The sequence below is a fragment of the Scyliorhinus torazame genome, unplaced genomic scaffold (genome assembly GCF_047496885.1).
Source record: "Scyliorhinus torazame isolate Kashiwa2021f unplaced genomic scaffold, sScyTor2.1 scaffold_1509, whole genome shotgun sequence".
NCBI classification, from domain to species: Eukaryota; Metazoa; Chordata; class Chondrichthyes; order Carcharhiniformes; family Scyliorhinidae; genus Scyliorhinus; species Scyliorhinus torazame.
In genome coordinates, this window is record NW_027309236.1 from 1 (window position 1) to 23,563 (window position 23,563).

General features: G+C 45.3%; 1 protein-coding gene across 1 annotated transcript in view; it reads right to left on the reverse strand.

Annotated features, from left to right (window-relative positions):
• Window positions 1–59: 59 nt before the first annotated feature.
• Window positions 60–23,563, reverse strand: part of LOC140407371 (metastasis-associated protein MTA3-like) — a gene marked incomplete at its 5' end in the record, with an annotated part of 29,173 nt that continues 5,669 nt past the window's right edge. The window contains 5 exons of the mRNA XM_072494919.1: window positions 60–329; window positions 1,334–1,485; window positions 7,862–7,989; window positions 13,615–13,673; window positions 15,415–15,489. Coding sequence (XP_072351020.1) covers window positions 84–329; window positions 1,334–1,485; window positions 7,862–7,989; window positions 13,615–13,673; window positions 15,415–15,489 — 660 coding nt within the window. The remainder of the gene's footprint in view (window positions 330–1,333; window positions 1,486–7,861; window positions 7,990–13,614; window positions 13,674–15,414; window positions 15,490–23,563) is intronic.

Genomic DNA, 23,563 nt, shown 5'->3' on the forward strand with positions numbered 1-23,563 from the left:
CAAATAAATAATGTAGTAATTCATAAGTATCATTTATTGCAAACAATAGGTCAGGGGAATGGTTGAAAGCATGAAAGTCAAAGCTAGGAATTTAAAAAGTTCTTACATTCTGCCTTAATGGCAGCACAGTTAATTGGAACAAATGGCCTCCTTGCTGCTTGTTTCAGCCGCAGAATATCTCTACAGACATGCCTGGCAAGTTTTGTAAGATGTGTTGTCTGCAGGAAGAAAGACTGACGTGTCTTCAAAGTAGACTTCGGACTATCGATGTGTATTGGCACACCATGCCCAGGTTGACCATGACGAAAGGCACCTCTTATGTGCGGCTCCTTTTTAAAATGTGGAGAAAAAGAGCATCTAGTTAGTCAGTAAATGCATTGCAAATTGCAAAACAAGAATCACTACTACAAACAGCATTTGTAAGTCAAATTTGGGAAAGTCAAATTCCTCAATTTCTGAATGCACACCGGGGGGGGGGGGGGGGGGGGGGGGGGGGGGGGGGGAGACGAGAGAGAGAGAGAGAGAGAGAGAGACGAGAGAGAGAGAGAGAGAGAGAGAGAGAGAGAAAAGAAAGAGAGAAGAAACACAAGCCGTACACACACCATTTGGGGGGGGATGACAATGACATTGAACATCAGTTCCTCCATTACTAACGCACTCAAACTCCTTCTTTATTATGGCGATTTTACTTTACTTTACTCCAGATTCAAGCCTGATTAACCTGACCAATTTACACTTCAATATATCATGGGATAAACCGGAGACAAACCTACATTGCACACATGCAAAATAATGGTAATGGCATTTTCAGAGAAGTATAAAACTTGCCATCTGTAACATTCCAATCCATCTAAAATGTTTACAACCATCTGATTAAGCTCTACATCTTGAAGCCTGACGTTAACTTTACTCTGTCATGCATTGTGGGCTTTGTAGTAATATTTTAAAAGACGACAAGACAATGCTGTAATGGGTTCTTGCACCATCGTGATATAAGATAAAGCATCCTTTCTCTATTAAGATAGAAATGATAAGAAAGAATATCAATCAAAATGCTAAAATGGTTTCACATAACCAAATTGGAGAGCAAAATCAGCATTAATTTGAAATCGTATTAAGGTCACACATCAATTCGGAACAATGGGAGGTAATGGAGTTTGCTGAGCATAAATAAAATATTTCCCACTGCCACACGTTAACGACAGACATTATTTCTGGCAGAATGAAAACCAACATAAGCTGGTCCATCAATCATACTTGAACTCTTCAGTCTCAGTAGCTAATCACAAGTAGCCACAATTTGGAAAATTCAGATCTTTCCGCTTGTTGTTACCGAAATATCGTGCGTGGGTGACATTTTTTCTGCCTCTGTTCGAGTAGGCATCTTCAGACCACCATACTTCTTCCAGTATGTCCAGCATGAAGCACAAAGTCTACATTGCATATTCGGAGGTCCCCACGAATACCATTGTTGAGATTGTGTGACTGAAAAGTGAAGAATAGTCAAGTAAAAATTACTTGTCCTAATTATTCAAAGTTTTGAATATTTTAACCTAGAAAAATACTTGCTACCTATTAAACTGTGGAATGTTCTAAGAAATTGCAACAACCAATATAGATCTCCAATAAAATCCAAATCAGTTGTTATTTTTCTAATTTTCGTGACTATTCCAATCCTTATGTGGTTTATTCAATTATTTTCCATCTGATTGATAGAAGCCTAAAAGCCAAAATAGATTGGGACTGCTCCTACGCACGTGTTCCTATTAGAGGTAAGTTTGATGATACAGTTTCCTCCAACATACTGGACCCCAAAATAGAACCTATATTTTAAACCAGTGGTGGGCACCCTGCGGTCCGGGGGCCATATGTGGCCCATCAGAATTCTGAGTGCAGCCCACGAGACATTTTGTTGCCCAAGCACAGAGGTGCCACATTCGCTGGTTTCCATCCGATTAACTTTTTTCCTGCCGGTATAACTGAAGTGATCCCCACATAAAGCAAGTGACCGTGAAGTGAGGTGCATGCTGATTGCACACATTGGCTGTGAAGGCCATGCTCTCCCAGTGCATCCAAAGTGCAAATATTTATTTTGACTTTATCACTTGAAGTTGATGACAGTTCTATTAATATATGAATGATTTAAGTATTTTCCATAACTTGTTATAAAATATTCAGCGTGTATTAAATGAATTCAATCTTATTCAAGGGTCATAGTTAGTGAACAAGCCTGATTTCAATCTTGAGGCCCACTGAGATGACGGAGGGCCACTCATGCTGCACAATCACTAGTCTAGGTTGCCCATCACTGTTTTAAACTTTTGAAATTCTTATCATATTTGGAATCCATTTAATTCATAATTTAGCCTGAGAGAGTAGGTGACATTCAAGTATTTTTAACCATCTTAACTTATTATCTTTTAGCAATATGTAATTTGTGTATTCTGTATACAGATTGATTGTTAGTAGTCAATTAATCTTCCTCTAATTTGCCAGCCCTCAGAAATTCATCGTCCTCCACCTACTCCATGACATGCAAGCCATGATCCTAACTAATTGAACTATCAGAAACCCTATCACAGTGGAATCAAACAAGACTCTGTCATTGCTCCAACTCTCTCTATTTTCTTGCTGCAATACTGCACTTCACCTCCAGCAAATTATCAATTTTGGTGTGGAGATAATCTGTAGAACAGGCAGGAAATAATTTGACCTAAGCTGCCTTAAATCCAAAACCACTCCAATTTCTGTCTTAGAGCTTCAGTATGCAGATGGCGCTTAATTGTGTGCAAACTCTCTCAGAAGCAGAGCTCCAGGCCATTGACAACTTCACGAGAAAATGGGCCTTTCTTTAAACACCCAGAAAATGCTCTTCCAAACAGCCACCACAGCAAAATATCCCCTTTCGTCAATTAAGACAAATGATGAAATCCTGGGAAATATGTACTATCTTGGGAGCCTCCTCTTGACAAAGGCAGGAATAGATGACAAAATTCATTCATCTCTCCCAATGTGCTAACTCAATCTTATGTTGACTGAGCAAGACAGTCTTTGAAGACCAGGATCTCAAACCTGAAATTGAGACAATAAATTTACTGAGCAGCAGTAATCCATGCTCTCCTATATGCTTCAGAGACTTGGATAGCTGGCAGTAGGCACCTCAAAGCACTGGAGAAGCACCACCAGCCATATCGTAGCAAGTTCTTCCAAATGCGGTGGCACAACAGGGGGTCCAACAGCAACATCCTCTCCAGGCCAACTTGTCCAGCAGCAAGGCGCTAATCACTCAAAACCAACTCCACTAGGTGGGACATGTCCATCATATTCTTGACGCCAGATTCCCCAAGCAATTTCCCGACACAGAGCGAGGTTGTGGCACGAGACTCCTAGGACAGCTGAAACTTTAGGAATGCCTTCAAAGCATCCCTGAAGAGGTCAAACATATCAACTCATGGGAGACCCTGGTTTGTGAACAACCAAAATGGAGCACATTCGGGGGGGCACTGAGCACATTGAGACACTTTGTCGGGAGTGTGCAGAGACAAAGTGGAGTCATTAGAGGGTACATACAAACCTCCAAACAGCCCAAATACCAAACCCTTCAACCACCACCTGCCCCACATGTGGCAGAATCTGAAGATTGTGCACTGGACTTATCAGCCGCCCCAGAGCCCATCAGCTGGAGTGCAAGCAAGTCATCCTCGATCCCAAGGGGCTGACTAAGATGATATTGACAATTGAGCTTCCACATTGTGACTATCTCCAGTGTTGTGACTAATTTATACATTGTAGTTTATTTTTCATTTCGTATTCACGCTAGCAATTGGTTAAATGATACATCTCTGTGCACGCATGTACACGACCCTTGCTTTACACAAAGGCTCAAATTTTAGTGGGACTAATGACAGCAGTCATAATAAAGAGGGCGGCACGGTGGCACAGTGGTTAGCACTGCTGCCTTACAGCGCCGAGGACCCGGGTTCGATTCCGGTCCACTGTCCGTTTGGAGTTTGTACATTCTCCCAGTGTCTGTGTGGGTCTCACTCCCACAACCGAAAGATGTGCAGGTTAGGTGGATTGGCCACGCTAAATTGCCCCTTAATTGGAAAAAAATTAATTGGGAACTTCTAAATTAAAAAAATAAAAATAAAAGATGTACTACTGAATAATAAAGGTCGGGTGCTATTGGTGAGATTCGTGTCAGTCCAGGTCACAGACCTCCTGTGCTTAAGGTCGATAAGCTTCCAAGAAAGTGTGGTGTTTGGATGCATTCGGTGTTTGGATTTACAGATAAGGATACTCGACTCGTAGTCAGACAGGTTTTATTGACTTGGATAAAGTAATGTGTTAGCTTTTTTTTACACTGCAATCCAACCCCGGTAAAACATGTGCAAATACATGGATGCACACATACAAATACAGAAGACATAGTAGGGGAGGATGGATTGGGCCAAATTAGAGTTCGTAAACAAATGTTTAAACTTCACAGTTGATAGCGTGCTATCTTCTTGGCAGCAGATAGGATCAGCTAGTCCTGATGCTTCCAATTTAAAGATGTGGCTGATGTTTTTTTTGTTCTCTGGCAATGATGCTGGAAAATTGAAACATTTATTTAAAGATCTAGCAATGAAGATACAATTCAATTCAGTAGGCAGAGCTCAATCTTTAGATAGAGGGAGAGAGCAGGCTTTTTTTTCCATTCAACTGCTGATGTTTGGCCCCAAGCACACACAAGAAGCTTGGTTGGTCACATAACCTCTCTCCAGCTGCCTGTATTTCTAAAAATAATTGTATTTTCCAATGATAACTTGATCAGCTCATCTGGAGAGCTACCTTAGAAAAAAATCAAGGCTTTTTGTTCAAGTAATCAGTCTCTGAATGGTTTGTTTAGTATTGTTGAATACTATGGATGCCTCTTGATAAGGTAGGAAGAGGGTTGTTTACAAATCCCCGGGGAAGCCCTTGTCTGTATTGAAATTTGCAGACTTGTTGTCTTTGATGTAGTGACTCAATTAGACTTGGCCATCTTGCTGTAGTTTCAAAATCATTTTTGTCAGTCTCAAACATAATCTGTCTTTTAAAAGTTCCAATATTTGACATAAGTATGTCTTCGTAACAGAATTGTCATCTGAAGCTAGAGGCCGTGGTTGAGAAATCAGGCAGAATCATAGAAATCAAGAATACTAATGGTTTATTTGAGATTTGAAATTAAATGAAATGAAAATCGCTTATTGTCACAAGTAGGTTTCAAATGAAGTGAATGTGAAAAGCCCCTAATCGCCACATTCCGGCTGCTGTTCAGGGAGGCTGGAACGGGAATTGAACACTGCTGCTGGCCTGCCTTAGTCTGCTTTCAAAGCCAGTGATTTAGCCCTGTGTTAATGAAATTAAGGTTAACCTCAGACTACTTTGGCAAAACGTTTCAGCCCTATTTGACTTGGGTGCACAGCATCTGCATGGCAGGATTTCCGACCGCTAAGAGAGGCGGACCCTAACCTGCAGCTTCAAAATGACTGATAGCCAGGAAGAAGGTGCCACAGTCTCTATCAATGATTTCTGCTAACATGTGGTGCTTTGCTGTGGCTGGTCTCTGAGGAATGGGGCAGCATGGGAATGCAAGCAGCCAACATGCTAACTGCAAAATGGAAGTTTGATGCCTGTTCTTCAGCATCTGCAAAGCCTCTCTCCTCTCTCTTCTGTTTTAGTTGTTTTAGTTGTGTCGGCATCACAAACTAAAACCATATTCTGCTAAAATTTATATGTGTAGTGCTAGCTAAACCGAGGCATGACCTCTTTGGGCACCGAGATAGGCCAAAGAAAGTTACATGGCCCCATTATTGTTGCCATCCTTTGCATTTGTATTCAAAGGACTCAAACTGCAGGAAATGCTGAAGAGGATATAGTTCCTGGATTAGCATACTTTTTTTGCCATCCAACACAGAATTGCTGAAAATGTAAAAGGTGGGCAGCAAGTCCAGACCCAAAAGCCTGTCTATTGTAACCACATCTGAATAGTGAAATTGTATGGACATTTTTGGAACTGTATGTTAAAAATACACTGGCTATTGAAACATTGGCGATGGTGTTGCAGGCTTCCAGAGAATGGAAGGACATTGTGAGGGGAGGTCGGGAGCAAAGGGTGTCATTGTATGTGAATGATTTATTGTTATACGTTTCAAACCTGCTGAAGTGCATGGGGAAAATAATTGGATCTGCTGGGGAAATTCGATGCATTTTCTGGGTATAAACTGAATGTGGCGAAAAGTGAGGTATTTCCGGTGAATGCCAAGGGGAGGAGTGCGAATCTGGGAGCCGTGCCATTCAAGGTGGTTTAGGTATCTGGGTATTCAGATGGCCGATGATTGGGCCACAATGCATAAATGGAACCTGGCCAGTCTGGTAGAGGGGGTCAAAGGGCATTTCAAGAGGTGGGATGCTCTGCTGCTGTCTATGGCACGGAGGGTAGAGACCGTGAAAATTATTAAACCCTGCCCGCCGTTTGGCAAGGTCAGCACCCATGTTCTCAGAAATCCAGATCCTATTTCCCTCCCAGCTGCTGTCTCGAGTTGCTTTTGCCCACCTCAGAATCTTCCCCTTATCTTGGGACTGGTGCATACACACAATTACCAGCCGTGGCGGCTCCCCGGCTCTCGGCCTCTGTCGTAATGACCGATGGTCATGATCCACCTCTGCAGCATTCTTGAAGACCCCTGGCTCGACCAATTTCTCGACCACCCTCGAAACGTAGCCTATGATTCGCAAAATCTGCCGCCTGGACCGATTCTCCTGTTTGTCCAACCTTTGCCCTCAGCATCACCATCTCTACCTCCAACGATACTATCCGGTCGCCTTGGTCCAACACCACCCTTTCCATCTCTTAGATCATCACATCTTGCGGCTTCAGGCGCATCTCCACCTGATTCAGGGTCCCGCGAAGAGGGGCCATTGCTCCCTTAATCGCCCTGGACCAGTTCTCATGCACCTCTATTCACTGTTGCCAAAACTCCCCATTGGTAAAGTCCATCAATTGCTCCACAGGCAATGTGGCAGACGACGACGACCCTTCCCCCTCTGCCATTTTCTCTGTTGTGGGGATGCCGGCGTTGGACTGGGGTGAGCACAGTAAGAAGTCTTACAACACCAGGTTAAAGTCCAACAGGTTTGTTTTGATATCACTAGCTTTCGGAACTCAGGTGAGGAAGGAGCAGCGCTCCGAAAGCTAATGATTCGAAACAAACCTGTTAGACTTTAACCTGGTGTTATCAGACTTCTTACCATTTTCTCTGTTGGTGCTGCGCCATGCGGGACTTCAAACTCCTGAGCTAGGGTTTGTACCGACGTTTGTCGGTGATACCCTGCTGACATTCCACTCAGGGGCAGAATCTAACACCCCCCCACTCACTTCGCACGTTTGCACAAAGATCATCCATTAACTGGGTAGAAAGGGTCAAAACCAACACCTCCAAGCAGGAGCCACCTTGTGTGCAACCGATCAACTTATGGCTGCCACCGGAAGTTCCGCCTGATCATTCATGTTTAATTTGTATTTGTTGTGATTCATGCTAAGTAAAAGTTACAAAAAGTGAAATCTTATTGATAACTTCTTCATTTGAGGGTTGTTTGGTAAATTTGATTGTTTTGCTTTACGGTTCCCCCAAGCGGATCTTACACTATGAAAGCTAAATAGGAAAAAATGACCTGAGGGAAGACACAGTATGATTTTATTGAGTACCTAAATTAAAGTTGTCAATTAATCCCCAGGCAAGCAAATATATTTGTGAATTTACAATAATATGTCTGGCTGCAGTATCCTCTTGCTTCAGGTCTGATTCATCAATAATTTAGTTTCAACAGTACTTACTGTAACAACTTTCACAGGGCCGGCCTATGCCAGAGTTCTGAGGTTGATAAACCAATCCTCCAATTGGACCGTTCACCACAGCAGGCTTTCCATTAATGTTTGATATCTGATTGGGATTAGGTTTATTGCTATATTTAAAAAATAGAAATAGAAAAATGTTCCATCATTAGAGGAAAATAGCAATACAAAAACCAGAGTAGTTAAAAATTACAAACTGAGACAAACTCAGAAAATACAATTTTTAGAGGTACTTGTAGCAACGTCAGTTTAATTTCCAGCAAAATAGTCCCTTTCTACAATATTAATATCAAAATATTAATCATTCAACTTCAAGGTGCTTTATATTTTTGTAGCTCAGAGGTTCAGTCACATTTAATGGTTGCTCAGCAAATGGACCAGCCAGGTATGTTATGAGGGTGCTCAGCCCAACTAATAGAAGAAACCATTTGCAAATGCACATGAAACAGAAACTTGTCATTCAGTGACTTGCACTCTGCCTGTATCTGAAGTAGTGTTTTAACAGGTGGGCCAAACATTGGAAAAGCATTACAGCAGCTGTAAAAACATAAAACTCTGGAAATGCTCAGCAGTGATAAACAGAGTTGATGTTTCAGGTTGATAACTTTGTTCTGATTAACGGTAATTGAAATTAAATATTAGCTCTCCACAGATGCTGCCAGACCTGCTGAGCATTTCCAGAATTTTCTGTTTTGATTTCATATCTGCATCTGAGCATCTGCAGCATTTTGCTTTTGCTTTACATTAAAAAATATCAGGTGTTGAAAGCTACTCCCCCTGCCCTTGCCTCTGATCTCGCTGCACCCCCCACAGCAACCGCTCCCATCCTATCTTCAATTACTTTTGGTGTAGGGTGCCATGATATTCCTGTGTCTCTGATAGATCAGTGTTGCTAGCACTGTTCCTGCAGGCAGGGATGAGCAGCTGCCAGTCTCAGATTGGCTGGGAGCTCTTGGTTGGCTGGGCTTTTTGCTGCTGGGGAAAACCTCAAGCATGGAGGTGGCTCCAGGATGGCAAGGTAGCACAGTGATTAGTATTTATTGCTTCACAGCTCCAGGGTCCCAGGTTCAATTCCCAGCTAGGGTCACTGTCTGTGCGGAGTCTGCATGTTCTCCCCGTGGCTGCATTGGTTTCCTCCGGCTGCTCCAGTTTCCTCCCACAGTCCAAAGATGTGGAGGTTAGGTGGATTGGCCATGCTAAATTGCCCTTAGTGTCCAAAAAGGTTAGGTGGGGTTGCTGGGTTATGGAGATAGGGCGGAGGTGTGAAATTAAGTAGGTTGCGCTTTCCAAGGGATGCTGCATACTCAATGGGCTGAATGGCCTTCTTCTGCACTGTAAATTCTATGATCATGGGGTTTATGGTTAATGGACTTGACCATTTGTGAAACCCTGTTAGTAGGGCAGCACGGTAGCACAAGTGGCTAGCACTGTGGCTTCACAGCGCCAGGATCCCAGGTTCGATTCCCCGCTGGGTCACTGTCTGTGCGGAGTCTGCATCTTCTCCCAATGTCTGCGTGGGTGTCTTCCGGGTGCTCCAGTTTCCTCCCACAGTCCAAAGACGTGCAGGTTAGGTGGACTGGCCATGCTACATTGCCCTTAGTATCCAAAAAGGTTAGGAGAGGTTACTGGGTTACGAGGATAGGGTGGAGGCGAGGGTTTAAGTGGATCGGTGCAGATTCGATGGGCCGAATGGCCTCCTTCTGTACTGTATGTTCTATGTTCACTTAATTGGCAGGGGTTCCTCTGCCAGTTCTCCGAACGGTGGGAGGCTCCCAACAGCCCCGCAAAATCCAGTCCAATGTGTTTGTGCTTTTAAATTCTTCAATTAAAGAATAAGGCACATATTTGACTGTTACATCTATTTGTCAATATATTATATGAGTCACAATTTAACAAAATGGAATATTAGTTTGTATTATCAGCATAAATGCATTTAAAATAATTTGTCAAGAGTTGATGTGCTACCAAGATCAGCAAAGGGGAAAATTCAGTTTGTATTTCAAGTAAGCTGTGATTTTAGATTGACCTTAATTGAAGATATAATGCTACACATTTATTGCAGTAAATAGAAATGTCTTATAAAATCCATAATTTAATCTTGGTTTGCAGTTGTGGATGTAATTAATGTGCTCAAATATAACTAGAGCCAATAGTTTCTCTTCCCACTTCGGTACATTACTTCTGGAGATCTCCCGCCCTTCAAGGATCTATCCGGGGACGCCTCTTCTTTCTCCCCATCATGCTGCCCTTGGCAACATCATCAGAAAGCATACACCGACGGTGCCCAATTCCTCCAGCTGTCTCAATCCCTCCACTGTCTTGTCATACTGCCTGTCCAAGACCCTGTATAGGAAGAGCCTCAACTTCCTCCAGTTAAATTTCAAAATCATGATCTTCATCCCCAACACAAACTCTGTACCCTTGTCACTCTCTCAGCTACTGTATCAGGTTGAACAACATAGTATATCAATGTCTTCAACCCAAGCTGATCTTCCAACTGTATCCTCACCATCACAAAGACCACTACTGCCCTGCCACTTCTGTAACATTGCTTGTTGCCACCTTGCCTCAGCCCATTTGCTGCTGAAATCAAATCCTCATCATCAGATTTGTCACATCTAGACCTCTCAACCTCCACTGCCCACGAATGATTGCACACCAAATCTTACTCATAAATCACCCAGTCCTGCTGACTTACACTGACTTGTTGCCCAATGCCTCCGATTAAATTTTTCATTCTCATGTTTAAGTCCCATTATAGCATTACCCTTCTGTGGGCTGGATTTTACGCGACGGTATGTTTTCAGTAATGGAGCACGTAGAATAGAGTGGGTGCCCAGCGTATCACTTTCCCACCCACTCCAGAGCTCACCCACATAATACGGGGAGGGGGAGTGGGTGCTGAAATCGACAGCCCACCCGCCATATTTAAATAAATAATCATGGGTTAATTCATCTCTATGAAGCACTTTGTTATTGTTGACGTATCAGTGTGAACTAAAATAAAAACAATATTCAGGTGATCTATCTACTAATTGCAGGTAGAGAAACTAAATAATTTTGATGCAAAAAAGTCCTGTCAACTAATGCTGGAATGCCCAGTTACAAATACTGTGAAGTTCTAAACATGAATTTGTAGTGACAAATTGACATGATCACCTGTCTCCTGACCGGTGATCATGTCCATTCTAGATTTCAGTATTCTCTTTAGGCACCTAAAAACGATTCCAACATGTAACTCGTTAAAAACTGTGAATATGCCAACAGGTTGGTATCCTAGGTTTGCAAAGAATATTCTGACTGGAGGTTGATCATCATGAAAGTAGAACGGTTGATTAACATATGGCCCCAAGGTGGAGAGGCCGTGGGTGAAGCCACAAAACCGCTGAACAATCCAGCAAAGGTACCATTCCCCATAAGTTCTTAAGCCTGTGACCAAGGTTCATCAATTTGAAATGTTACCTCTGCTTTCCTCTCCATATATGCTGCCAGACCTACTGAATATTGCCAGTATATTATGTTTTTATTTCCGAGTATAAAGTAGATTCTTTCAACCTTGGTCAAAGCTGAATTATGAGCATGGCCTCTACTCCTGTCGAGTAAAGCTCTGAGAAATATGAAGATTTATAAATAGACGCATAGGTAGACTCTTTTGTCTAGTACCTAATATCTACTAAAGTTTTTTAATATGGCACAATATCTCTTGTTAATTTAAACAACAGTCCAAAGATGTGCAGGTTAGGTGGATTGGCCATGATAAATTGCCCTTAGTGTCCAAAATTGCCCTTACTTTTGGGTGGGGTGCTCTTTCCAAGAGCCGGTGCAGACTCGATGGGCCGAATGGCCTCCTTCTGCACTGTAAATTCTATGAAAACAGTAAGATGGGTTTCAAATTGGCAGCTTTTCTCTTCTCTGCTAACTGCAATCAAACTTTGGCGAGAATGCGAGCAGCCATTTTTATTATGCTGCAATCAGGAAGCGCCCTGCTGCTGGTTGAAACATATACATCTAGGACTGCTTTGCCAATGCTCTCAGAGAGCAGGGTGATTACCATCAAAGAGAATTCTGTTAAATCAGCAGGATGTACTTTTCATGATATACCTCTCAGAAAAATGTCCTGTAATAACAGTCCTAATTCCTTGTGTATTTTAGGTTGAAGCAGGTTACAGCGCCAGGTGAAAAAAGGTCCAACAGCCTGCGCAAAGCTCGATGACTCAAACAAGGACAAACTATCCAATTAGAAACTTACCTAGATTGCAACAAAAATTAATCAGTTGAAATTAGATATTGAAAAGTACTTTGTGTTAAAATCAAATCTGGTCAGAACTTATTTCCTCGGAGCTGCAACGCAAATGTTAAGAGCCTTCATTTAACTGTCTGCAGGACTGTGGCATGCAGTTCTGGAATGATCAGATCAATGGGAAGGAGGGAAGTCCAGGCAAGTCCAAAAATGCTCCTCCTGGTCCCAGAAAGAAACATTTAAAATCTTCTTCTGACACTGTCCAACAAGGTTTCACTGGCTTGTATGGGGTTATTTGTAGCCCAGTTAAAATTAGTTTGAGGTCCAAATGTCATCAACAGCTGACCGATTGTGGTATGTAGCTGAGAAGGATGTCAAAAGGGCAATGACGCAAATTGCATCAGACATGAAGGAGGAGACGCCGGGGACGGGGGAGCAACACTGGGGATAACGACTTTGGAGATACAACTCCCAGAAATCTAGCACCTCCCTCTAGACCCATGAGGTGGTAGACATAACAACATGGTTAGCAGATCCTTTGACATCTGCCCTTTCTGCAATTGGGTACGCATATGATGTAGAGCTGGAGATGCATTTGATTGAAAAACAATATTTCACAACCTGACGAAAAAGGAGCTTTGGTGAACAATGGTGTCAAAACCAGCTTCCACTGAGCAAAAACATTACGTTGAGGCTCCCCGCAAATCTCGGAAGCTCCACAGCTGTTTAAGCTGTAAGTCAAAACTAACGAGGTGGAATGAAAATCAGTCACAAAGAAAGATTGCAATACTTTATGGATATCACAAAACAATTTTTAAATTTGAAGTTGTCATCAAATCAAACCAAACTCCACAAAGTCTAATGTTCCTCAAATTATGAAGAGGATTCAAATTAAGTGTGCAAACAAACATTCTTCTAATTCCACGAATGGTAGTATTGAAACGTGAACAAGCCGCTTTGTCAAATTTGGGATGAACTCTTCAAATCTTACCCACTCAAAACCTATTTGGTCAAATATAATCAGTTTACAACAATGACTTACATTTGTATAGCCCTTCTAACATAGTAAAATGTCCCAAGGCATTCTCTCAACATCGCTTCTAAATTGCCAGCCTACCCCTCCCTCTTCACCCACTCCCAAAGACTTACAATTTGCAGGACAGCTATTCTTCCCTTGGGGAGGGGGGGGGAGGGGGGGGGGGTGGGGGAGGAGAGAGGAGAGAGAGAGAGAAGAGAGAGAGAGAGAGAAAGAAGAGACGGGGACAGTGGCACCCTGTAAATTCTTGCCCATAACGCTGGTAACTGAAAGAAAATCCCCAGACAATCTTCTGATACGAAGATGGTTCATTATTCACTTTATTCATGTAGATTTATAAATGAAAAAAGGCTCTTCATAAATTTTGTAATCAATGTTTAAAGCTTGGGACCTACAAAATATTATCTCCATAATAACATTTTAATAGTTAGAATTGTAGGACGGTTTACAGGCACTTACTATGTTGGGATGTACACCTGTTTCAGTTTGCTCTCTGCCTCAGCTGCCTTAAGACGTTTCTAAAAGTAAAAAAGTATACAATTATAGGACAAAATTATCTCATCATCATTACCGGTTACCTAATTTTCTGCTGAGGTACTTACTTCATTTTACACTATGCGACCACACGGATAGTGCATTACATTACTTGGGAGTCACACTGAAATTAACAATTGCTTACTCTTGATTTTCTGTTTAAAAGATCAGTCTTTCCTCCACAGTTGCCAATAAGTTTTTCTAGAAAAGATAACTCCCTTATAAGGGATATCAGCAACTCGCCAAGCTTTCTTCAACAGAAACTGCCCAAAAAACCTCTGATCTCTACTACTTAGAAGAGCAAGAGTAAAGGAACATCACCATCTGCAGGTCCCCCTACAAGGCACTCACCATCCTGACTTTGAAATATATGGATATTCCTGCATTACTGCTGGGTCAAAATTCTGAATCTCCTTCCCTTGTGGACTGTGGGTGAACCTACACCCCATAGATTGCAGCAGTCTAAAAAGGCAGCTCACCATCACCTTGTCAAGAGTAATTAGGGACGGACAATAAATGCCAGCCTCGTCAGCAATGTCACACCCTATGAGTGAATAAAAAAATGTGTCCCTGATAGGCCACATAGTGCTGGTTCATAGAATCCCTACAATGCAGAAGAAGGCCATTCGGCCCAACAAATCTACACCGACCCTCCGAAAGAGCACCCTCCCTAGGCCCAATTCCCTACCTAACCTTTGGGCAGTGTGCAATTTAGCATGGCCAATTCACCTACCTGCACATTTCTGGACTTTTAAAAGAAAAATATTTTCAGTCAAAACTGGGCTAGCTGTCTGCATCATTTGTCTATTCTCAATGAACAAAGGATATCTTGGACATTTCAGGTGCAAAAACAATGGACTACTTATTTTCAGTTTTAAATTCCTTTCATCACAGAAAAAAGACTTTGGCTGAGGTTTTATAAAAAGTGCACCCAATTATTTTTTGCCAATTAAGGGGCAATTTAGCATGGCCAATCGACCTATCCTGCACATCTTTGGGTTGTTGGGGTGAAACACACGCAGACATGGGGAGAATGTGCAAACTCCACACGGACAGTGACCAGGGCCGAGATCGAACCCGGGTCCTCAGCGCCATAGGCAGCAGTGCTAACCACTGTGCCGCCCTAGGGCCAGCATTTATTGCCATCATTAGGCCATTTTGTTTTTAAAGAGTCAACCACATTGCTATGGGTATGGAGTGACATGTAGTCCAGACTGGGTAAGGATGGCAGATTTCCTTCTCTAAAGGACATTAATGAACCAGATGGATTTTACAACAATGGGTTCATGGTCATCATTCGACTTTTGATGCTGTGGTGGGATTTGAACCCAAGTCCCCAGAGCATTACCCTGGGTCTCGGGATTACTGGTTCAGTGACAATACCACTATGCTACCACTTTCCCTGAACTCTTATTAGCCAACATAATTAGCAATTTTTCACCTGGAAATAAAAACAGCGAGTTATTTAACTGAAGCCATCTAAAATAAAATGAACAAGACACAACACCACCATTATTTTAAACAGACCATTTCACAAATAAGGATCTTACAGATGTATTAATTTTGCAAGGAAGAAATTGCGGCATTAAGTTCTTTCAGCGGGTTATTTATAGTTATATCATTTTTTAAAAGTGCGATTATCATACGTTTCAACTCACAAATTAATAATTTAGTAAACTGTAGTCAATTTAAGAAATAATCATAAATGCAAGCAAATCATCTTACCTGCTGTACATATCTCTCTGTAGTTTTCCACATATAATAGTACTCTATGATGCTGGTGAGTGATTTCCATGGTAGCTATTAAAAATATATAGAAAGCATACTGAGAAAAATCCATTCTTATCAAATGACTTCAGAACATTTTAAAACATGCTTATTTTGTCTTTTAAAACAAACTTTTCAAATGAAGCATGCACATCGGTTCATGCTTTTCATGTTTAAATGGTAAAATGTATTTATTATAGAATTTGAGAAAAAGACAGAGTAAAATAGACACAAAATAGATGCAAACGGCCCGAAGAATACAGCATGTCAGCATTCGCAAAGACATAAGATATGGGATAATATACGAATGATGGATATAAAGACTTGAGGCTTCTTCAGATAAATAATTTGAGGATATGCAATGAGGTCATTAGGACAACTATGAATGATCGTGGTGAGAACAATGATATTAAGCTGGTCTACTAAGGAGCTATGTTAGAAAAGCATAACACGACCAAGGATGAAAAGCCTCAGTGCCTAGCTGTTAAGAGTCGCAGTGGACGCTATTCATGATTTGTTGTGGGCAGGGTATAAACTAAAATTTCAGGATCTTGTGAGAGATAGGCATATCACTGTAAACGAATAATGCATTTGAAGACTTTTCAGAGCAAGAGAAGATTTGAGATAAGTGAGGATGGAAGGGTTCACGGTGGGCATTTTGGGAAAGATGATGGTAACAGGTATTTTGCAGGAGGTTCAGACAATACCACAGGACAGGAATAAGAGTGATACCAGCAAGAAAGGAAGTTGAGTGAAAGGAGGGCAAAAGATCAGGAGGTGGACTGCAAGATGAATTTGATAAAGCTAGAAGATGAAAAAATAGAATAACTAGACATTTTGCAAGGAGGAAAGGGCATGGGATCAGAATCGAAGAGGTAGAATGAAGGCACATGTGCTATTTTATTTTGGGCATAAAATTCACAGGTTGCTCACATATAGACACTGAAGGAAGGATGGAGGGAGGTGATTGCCCGTAGAGTACTGGCATTTTTTCCATTCGGCATTGTAATCCTGGAATCGTAGACAAAATTTAGCCAGTGGGAAGGAATGATGATGAATCTTCACATTCAAATGAGATGGGGCCAGCATACCACACTCAGAAGTTTTTAATTTAAATACACAATGTGAGAATTTGAAGCTACAAAGCTGCCACTGTACTGGTAGAGGGAGTACAGTGGATTTTGCTTGTGAAATAGTCAGGATAAGATCTTGAATGTGGAGACAAGGCAATTAACAAAATGATCAGTGAAGGTCTGTGGTGGTATGTATTAGGGGTAATACGGTACACCATGATGCCGAGGGGCTATTGGTGGACAGATACTGGGTCCTGATTGGATCTGCTGCCTACTGGGCTCCACCCAGAAAGGCGGGGTATAAGAACACAGGTTCTCCCAGCAGCCGCATTCTGTAACTGAGCTGCTGGGGAACAAGTCTGCTCAATAAAGCCTCGATTGAGTTCTCTACGTCTCGCCTCGTGTGTTATCGATGGTGCCACAATTTATTGAGCAGACTTAAAAAGGAATATGGCGCTCCGGATCGCCCCGGAGTGCCTGCGAATCGGCCCCCAAGCATCTAACGCGGCATCGGCGTTTAAGCACTGGATGGCATGCTTTGAGGGATATCTCCAAACGGCCCCCGGCAGACTAACAGAAGACCAGAAGATGCAGGTCCTACATTCCAGGGTGAGTCCTGAAATCTACTCGCTCATCGAGGACGCGGAAGATTTCCCAGCGGCGATCACCTTGCTGAAAGAGACCTACATTCGGCCCGTCATCCAGGTCTATGCACGCCATCAGCTCGCGACGAGACGACAAATCCCCGGGGAATCGCTAGACGAATTCTACAATGCTGTACTGATCCTGGGAAGAAACTGCAACCGCCCAGCTGTAACGGCGAATGGGCACACGGAGCTCCTGATCAGAGACGCGTATGTAGCAGGTTTGGCAGCCTCGCAAATTCGCCAGAGACTTTTAGAAAAAGACTCTCTCGGACTCACAGAGGCACGGGCCCTTGCGGCCTCCCTCGACGTGGCCTCCCAAAACGCCCGCGCCTACGCCCCCGACCGCACTATAGTCCCTTGGGCTCCGTGGACCCCCGCCTCGATCGACCCCCCGGCTCCCCCCCCCCGCAAGTGTGCGCGACCAGAACCCCAGACCACCCGGGGGGCCCCCGCTGCTATTTTTGCGGGCAACCAAAACACCCCCGCCAGCGCTGCCCGGCCCGCTCGGCCACCTGTAAAAGCTGCGGCAAAAAGGGGCACTACGCAGTGGTGTGCCAGTCCCGGGGGGTCGCCGCTATCTCCGGGGAAGAAACGGGACCACGGACTCACCCCCCCAGCGACCCATGTGCGGCCAACGGGCGCCGTCATTTTGGACCCCGGATGCCACGAGGGGGGGACGGGCGCCGCCATCTTGTTACCCGCGGGCCGCCTGCGATCCATGGGAGCGGCCATTTTGTCCACCCCCGACCGCGTGCGATCCATGGACGCCGGCATCTTGGCTGACAGGCAAGGACCCCAGCGTGGACGGCTCGCTCCACGCTGCCTGAACACAATGACCAGATGCAGCAAACACGTTTGGCATCGGTGACCCTGGACAAGTCGCGGCCCCGGACGCTCCAGACAGCAACGACGAAGGTGCTGGTGAACGGGCACGAGACACCGTGTTTGATTGACTCGGGGAGCACGGAGAGTTTTATTCATCCGGACACGGTAAGACGCTGTTCCCTTGTAATTCGTCCACGCACCCAAAGATTTTTCCTGGCGGCGGGGTCCCACTCCGTTGAAATCAAAGGGTTCTGCATCGCAAACCTAACGGTGCAGGGGAGAGAGCTCAAAAATTACCGGCTGTATGTCCTCCCCCACCTCTGCGCTCCCACCCTCCTGGGGTTAGATTTCCAATGCAACCTCCAGAGCTTAACGTTCAAATTTGGCGGCCCTATACCCCCACTGACTATCTGCAGCCTCGCGACCCTCAAGGTTGAACCGCCTTCCTTGTTTGCGAACCTCACCCGGATTGCAAGCCCGTCGCCACTAGGAGCAGACGATACAGCACCCAGGACCGGACGTTTATCCGGTCCGAAGTCCAGCGGCTGCTGAAGGAAGGCATAATCCAGGCCAGCAATAGTCCCTGGAGACCCCAGGTGGTAGTTGTGAAGACCGGGGAGAAGCAGAGGATGGTCGTAGACTACAGTCAGACCATCAACAGGTACACGCAGCTAGATGCGTACCCTCTTCCCCGCATATCCGACATGGTCAATCGGATTGCACAGTACAAGGTCTTCTCCACCATGGACCTTAAGTCCGCCTACCACCAGCTCCCCATTCGCCCCGGTGACCGCAAGTACGCACCCTTCGAAGCAGACGGGCGGCTATACCACTTTTTAAGGGTTCCATTCGGCGTCACGAACGGAGTCTAGGTCTTCCAACGGGAGATGGACCGAATGGTTGACCAGCACGGTTTACGGGCCACGTTCCCGTACCTTGACAACGTCACCATCTGCGGCCACGACCACGACGCCAACCTCCGAAAATTCCTCCAGACCGCTAACGTCCTCAGCCTCACCTACGAGGAAAAATGCGTGTTTAGCACCGACCGTCTAGCCATCTTGGGCTACGTAGTGCGTAATGGAGTGATAGGCCCCGACCGTGAACGCATGCGCCCCCTCATGGAGTTCCCTCTCCCCCACTGTGCCAAAGCCCTGAAACGCTGATTGGGCTTCTTTTCTTATTACGCCCAGTGGGTTCCCCAATACGCAGACAAGGCCCGCCCACTAATCCAGTCCACTACTTTTCCCCTGTCGAAGGAGGCCCGCCAGGCCTTCAGCAGCATCAAAGCGGATATCGCAAAGGCCACGATGCACGCCAGCGACGAGTCCCTCCCCTTCCAAGTCGAGAGCGACGCATCCGACGTAGCTCTGGCGGCCACTCTCAACCAAGCAGGCAGACCCATGGCCTTTTTCTCCCGGACCCTCCACGCTTCAGAAATTCGCCACTACTCAGTAGAAAAGGAGGCCCAAGCCATAGTGGAAGCTGTGCGACATTGGAGGCATTACCTGGCCAGTAGGAGATTCACTCTCCTCACTGACCAATGGTCGGTAGCCTTCATGTTCGATAATGCACAGCGGGGCAAGATAAAAAACGACAAGATCCTGCGGTGGAGGATCGAACTCTCCACCTACAATTAAGAGATCTTGTACCGTCCCGGAAAGCTGAACGAGCCGTCCGATGCCCTATCTCGCGGCACATGTGCCAACGCACAAGTGGACCGTCTCGAAGCCCTCCACGAGGACCTCTGCCACCCGGGGGTCACTCGTTTCTACCACTTCATAAAGGCCCGCAACCTCACGTACTCCGTCAAGGAGGTCCGAACAGTCACCAGGAACTGCCAAATCTACGCAGAATGCAAACCGCATTTTTTCAGGCCAGATAGAGCGCACCTGATAAAGGCTTCCCGTCCCTTTGAACGCCTCAGTTTAGATTTCAAAGGCCCCATCCCCTCCACCGATCGCAACGCGTACTTTCTTAACGTCGATGACGAATACTCCCGTTTCTCCTTCGCCATCCCCTGCCCCGACATGACGGCGGCCACGGTCATTAAAGCCCTCTGCACCATCTTTACCCTGTTCGGGTTCCCCGCCTACATCCATAGCGATAGGGGGTCCTCCTTCATGAGTGACGGGCTGCGTCAATTCCTGCTCAGCAAGGGCATAGACTCGAGGACGACCAGCTACAACCCCCCGGGGGAACGGGCAGGTAGAGAGGGAGAACGGAACCGTCTGGAAGATCGTCTTACTGGCCCTACGGTCTAGGAGTCTCCCAACTTCCCGCTGGCAGGAAGTCCTCCCGGATGCCCTTCACTCGATCTGGTCCCTGCTGTGCACCATCACTAACCAAACGCCTCACGAGCGCCTCCTTGTCTTCCCTAGGAAGTCCTCCTCTGGAACGTCACTTCCGACCTGGCTGGCAGCCCCGGGACCCATCCTGCTCCGGAAACATGTGCGGGCGCACAAATCAGACCCGCTGGTGGAAAAGGTACATCTCCTCCACGCAAACCAGCAGTACGCCTACGTGGCGTACCCCGACGGCCGACAGGACACGGTCGCTCTGCGGGACCTGGCGCCCGCCGGAGCTCCCTACACCCCACCAACACCAATCACTACCCCCTCACTCCCGCCGGTGCACCCCACATCCACCCCCTTCCCGGGGGGATCGGTTCTCCTCCCAGGCCCGCCCAGGAGTAAGGAAACAGGGATGGACAGCGCGATGCTCCCAGAGTTGACCGGACCCGAGCCAGCACCACCACCACCACCCGGGCTGAGACGATCGGAAAGGGCGACCAGGGCACCCTCTCGGCTCATCGAATCGGTTTAAGTAATGTAAATAATTCAGTGGCCCAGTAAAAGCGGCATTGTTGTGCATAGTTAATGGTTAAGGCACCATACCGACCCTGTAAACCCCTACCACCATACCATCCACCACCCCGCCGGGTTCCTTTTTAACAAGGGGTGAATGTGGTGGTATGTATTAGGGGTAATATGGTACACCATGATGCCGAGGGACTATTGGTGGACAGATACTGGGTCCTGATTGGATCTGCCGCCTACTGGGCTCCACCCAGAAAGGGGGGGTATAAGAACCCAGGTTCTCCCAGCAGCCGCATTCTGTACCTGAGCTGCTGGGGAACAAGTCTGCTCAATAAAGCCTCGATTGCGTTCTCTACGTCTCGCCTCGTGTGTTATCGATGGTGCCACAAGGTGTTAATGTCATGGGAGATGACAGACCAAAGAAAAAGGAGTCCAAATTTGAGAGAGTAAGACAGTAGTTCTTCACAAGAGTAAAAAAATAAAAATGGAATTGGCTTGACCTTTCATGAGTACATATATAAGGAAAGACTCGTCTTTTAGCACTCTACTCAGTAACAGAAATCTCAACCCAATCTGTGACCACACAAATGATGGATGGGCACCACATCTGGGGAGAGATATATTTGGCTGTGGAGGGAGTGCGGCATTTACCAAGGGATAAATTAAGAGTGATTACAATAAATAAAACCCGGAGGTGATTTAATCAAAATTTTCAACATACTAAAGGGAACAAAACAGCAGAGAGAACTGGTAACACAGTGGTTAGCACTGTTGCTTCACAGTGGGTCCCTGGTTCAATTCCCGACTTGGGTCATTGTCCACGCGTAGTCTGCACGTTCTCCCTGTGTCTGCGTGCTCCGGTTTCATCCCACAAGTCCCAAAAGACGTGCTATTAGGTAATATATACTTTATACTTTGCATCAGTATTCACCAAAGAGAAGGAATTGGTGGATGTTGAGTCTGGAGCAGGGTGTGTAGATAGCCTGGGTCACATTGAGATCCAAAAAGACGAGGTGTTGGACGTCTTGAAAAATATTAAGGTAGGTAAGTCCCCAGGGCCTGATGGGATCTACCCCAGAATACTGAAGGAGGCTAGAGAGGAAATTGCTGAGGCCTTGGCAGAAATCTTTGGATCCTCACTGTCTTCAGGTGATGTCCCGGAGGACTGGAGAATAGCCAATGTTGTTCCTTTGTTTAAGAAGGGTAGCAAGTATAATCCAGGGAACTACAGGCTGGTGAGCCTTACGTCAGTGGTAGGGAAATTACTGGAGAGAATTCTTCGAGACAGGTCTACTCCCATTTGGAAGCAAATGGACGTATTAGCGAGAGGCAGCACGGTTTTGTGAAGGGGAGGTCGTGTCTCACTAACTTGATAGAGTTTTTCGAAGAAGTCACAAAGATGATTGATGCAGGTAGGGCAGTTGATGTTGTCTATATGGACTTCAGTTAAGGCCTTTGACAAGGTCCCTCATGGCAGACTGGTACAAAAGGTGAAGTCACACGGATCAGGGGTGAGCTGGCAAGATGGATACAGAACTGGCTAGGTCATAGAAGGCAGAGAGTAGCAATGGAAGGGTGCTTTTCTGATTGGAGGGCTGTGACTAGTGGTGTTCCGCAGGGATCAGTGCTGGGACCTTTGCCATTCGTAGTATATATAAATGATTTGGAGGAAAATGTAACTGGTCTGATTAGTAAGTTTGCAGAAGACACAAAGGTTGGTGGAATTGCGGATAGCGATGAGGACTGTCAAAGGATACAGCAGGATTTAGATTGTTTGGAGACTTGGAGGAGAGATGGCAGATGGAGTTTAATCCAGACAAATGGGAGGCAGTACATTTTTGGAAGGTCTAATGCAGGTAGGGAATATACAGTGAATGGTAAAACCCTCAAGAGTATTGACAGTCAGAGAGATCTAGGTGTACAGGTCCACAGGTCACTGAAAGGGGCAAACAGGTGGAGAAGGTAGTCAAGAAGGCATACGGCATGCTTGCCTTCATTGGCCGGGGCATTGAGTATAAGAATTGGCAAGTCATGGTGCAGCTGTATAGAACCTTAGTTAGGCCACACTTGGAGTATAGTGAGATTTACCAGGATGTTGCCTGATATGGAGGGCAATAGCTATGAGGAATAGTTGAATAAACTCGGTCTGTTCAATTCTGGTCGCCACACTACCAGAAGGATGTGGAGGCTTTAGAGAGGGTGCAGAAGAGATTTACCAGAATGTTGCCTGGAATGGAGGGCATTAGCTATGAGGAGCGGTTGAATAAACTCGGTTTGTTCTCACTGGAACTAGGGGGCATAGGTTTAAGGTGAGAGGGGCAAGGTTTAGAGTAGATGTACGAGGCAAGTTGTTTACGCAGAGGGTAGTGGGTGCCTGGAACTCGATGCCGGAGGTGGTGGTGGAAGCAGGGACGATAGTGACATTTAAGGGGCGTCTTGACAAATACATAAATAGGATGGGAATAGAGGGATACGGACCCAGGAAGTGTAGAAGATTTTAGTTTCGAATGGCAGCATGGTCGGCACGGGCTTGGAGGGCCGAAGGGCCTGTTCCTGTGCTGTACTTTTCTTTGTTCTTTGTTCTGATATGGGCATTCTGAATTCTCCCTCAGTGTACCCGAACAGGCACCGGAATGTGGCGACTAGGGGCTTTTCACAGTAACTTCATGGCAGTGTTAATGTAAGCCTACTTGGGACAATAAAGATTATTATTATTATTTATGGTTGGAGAGTTTGGTATTGG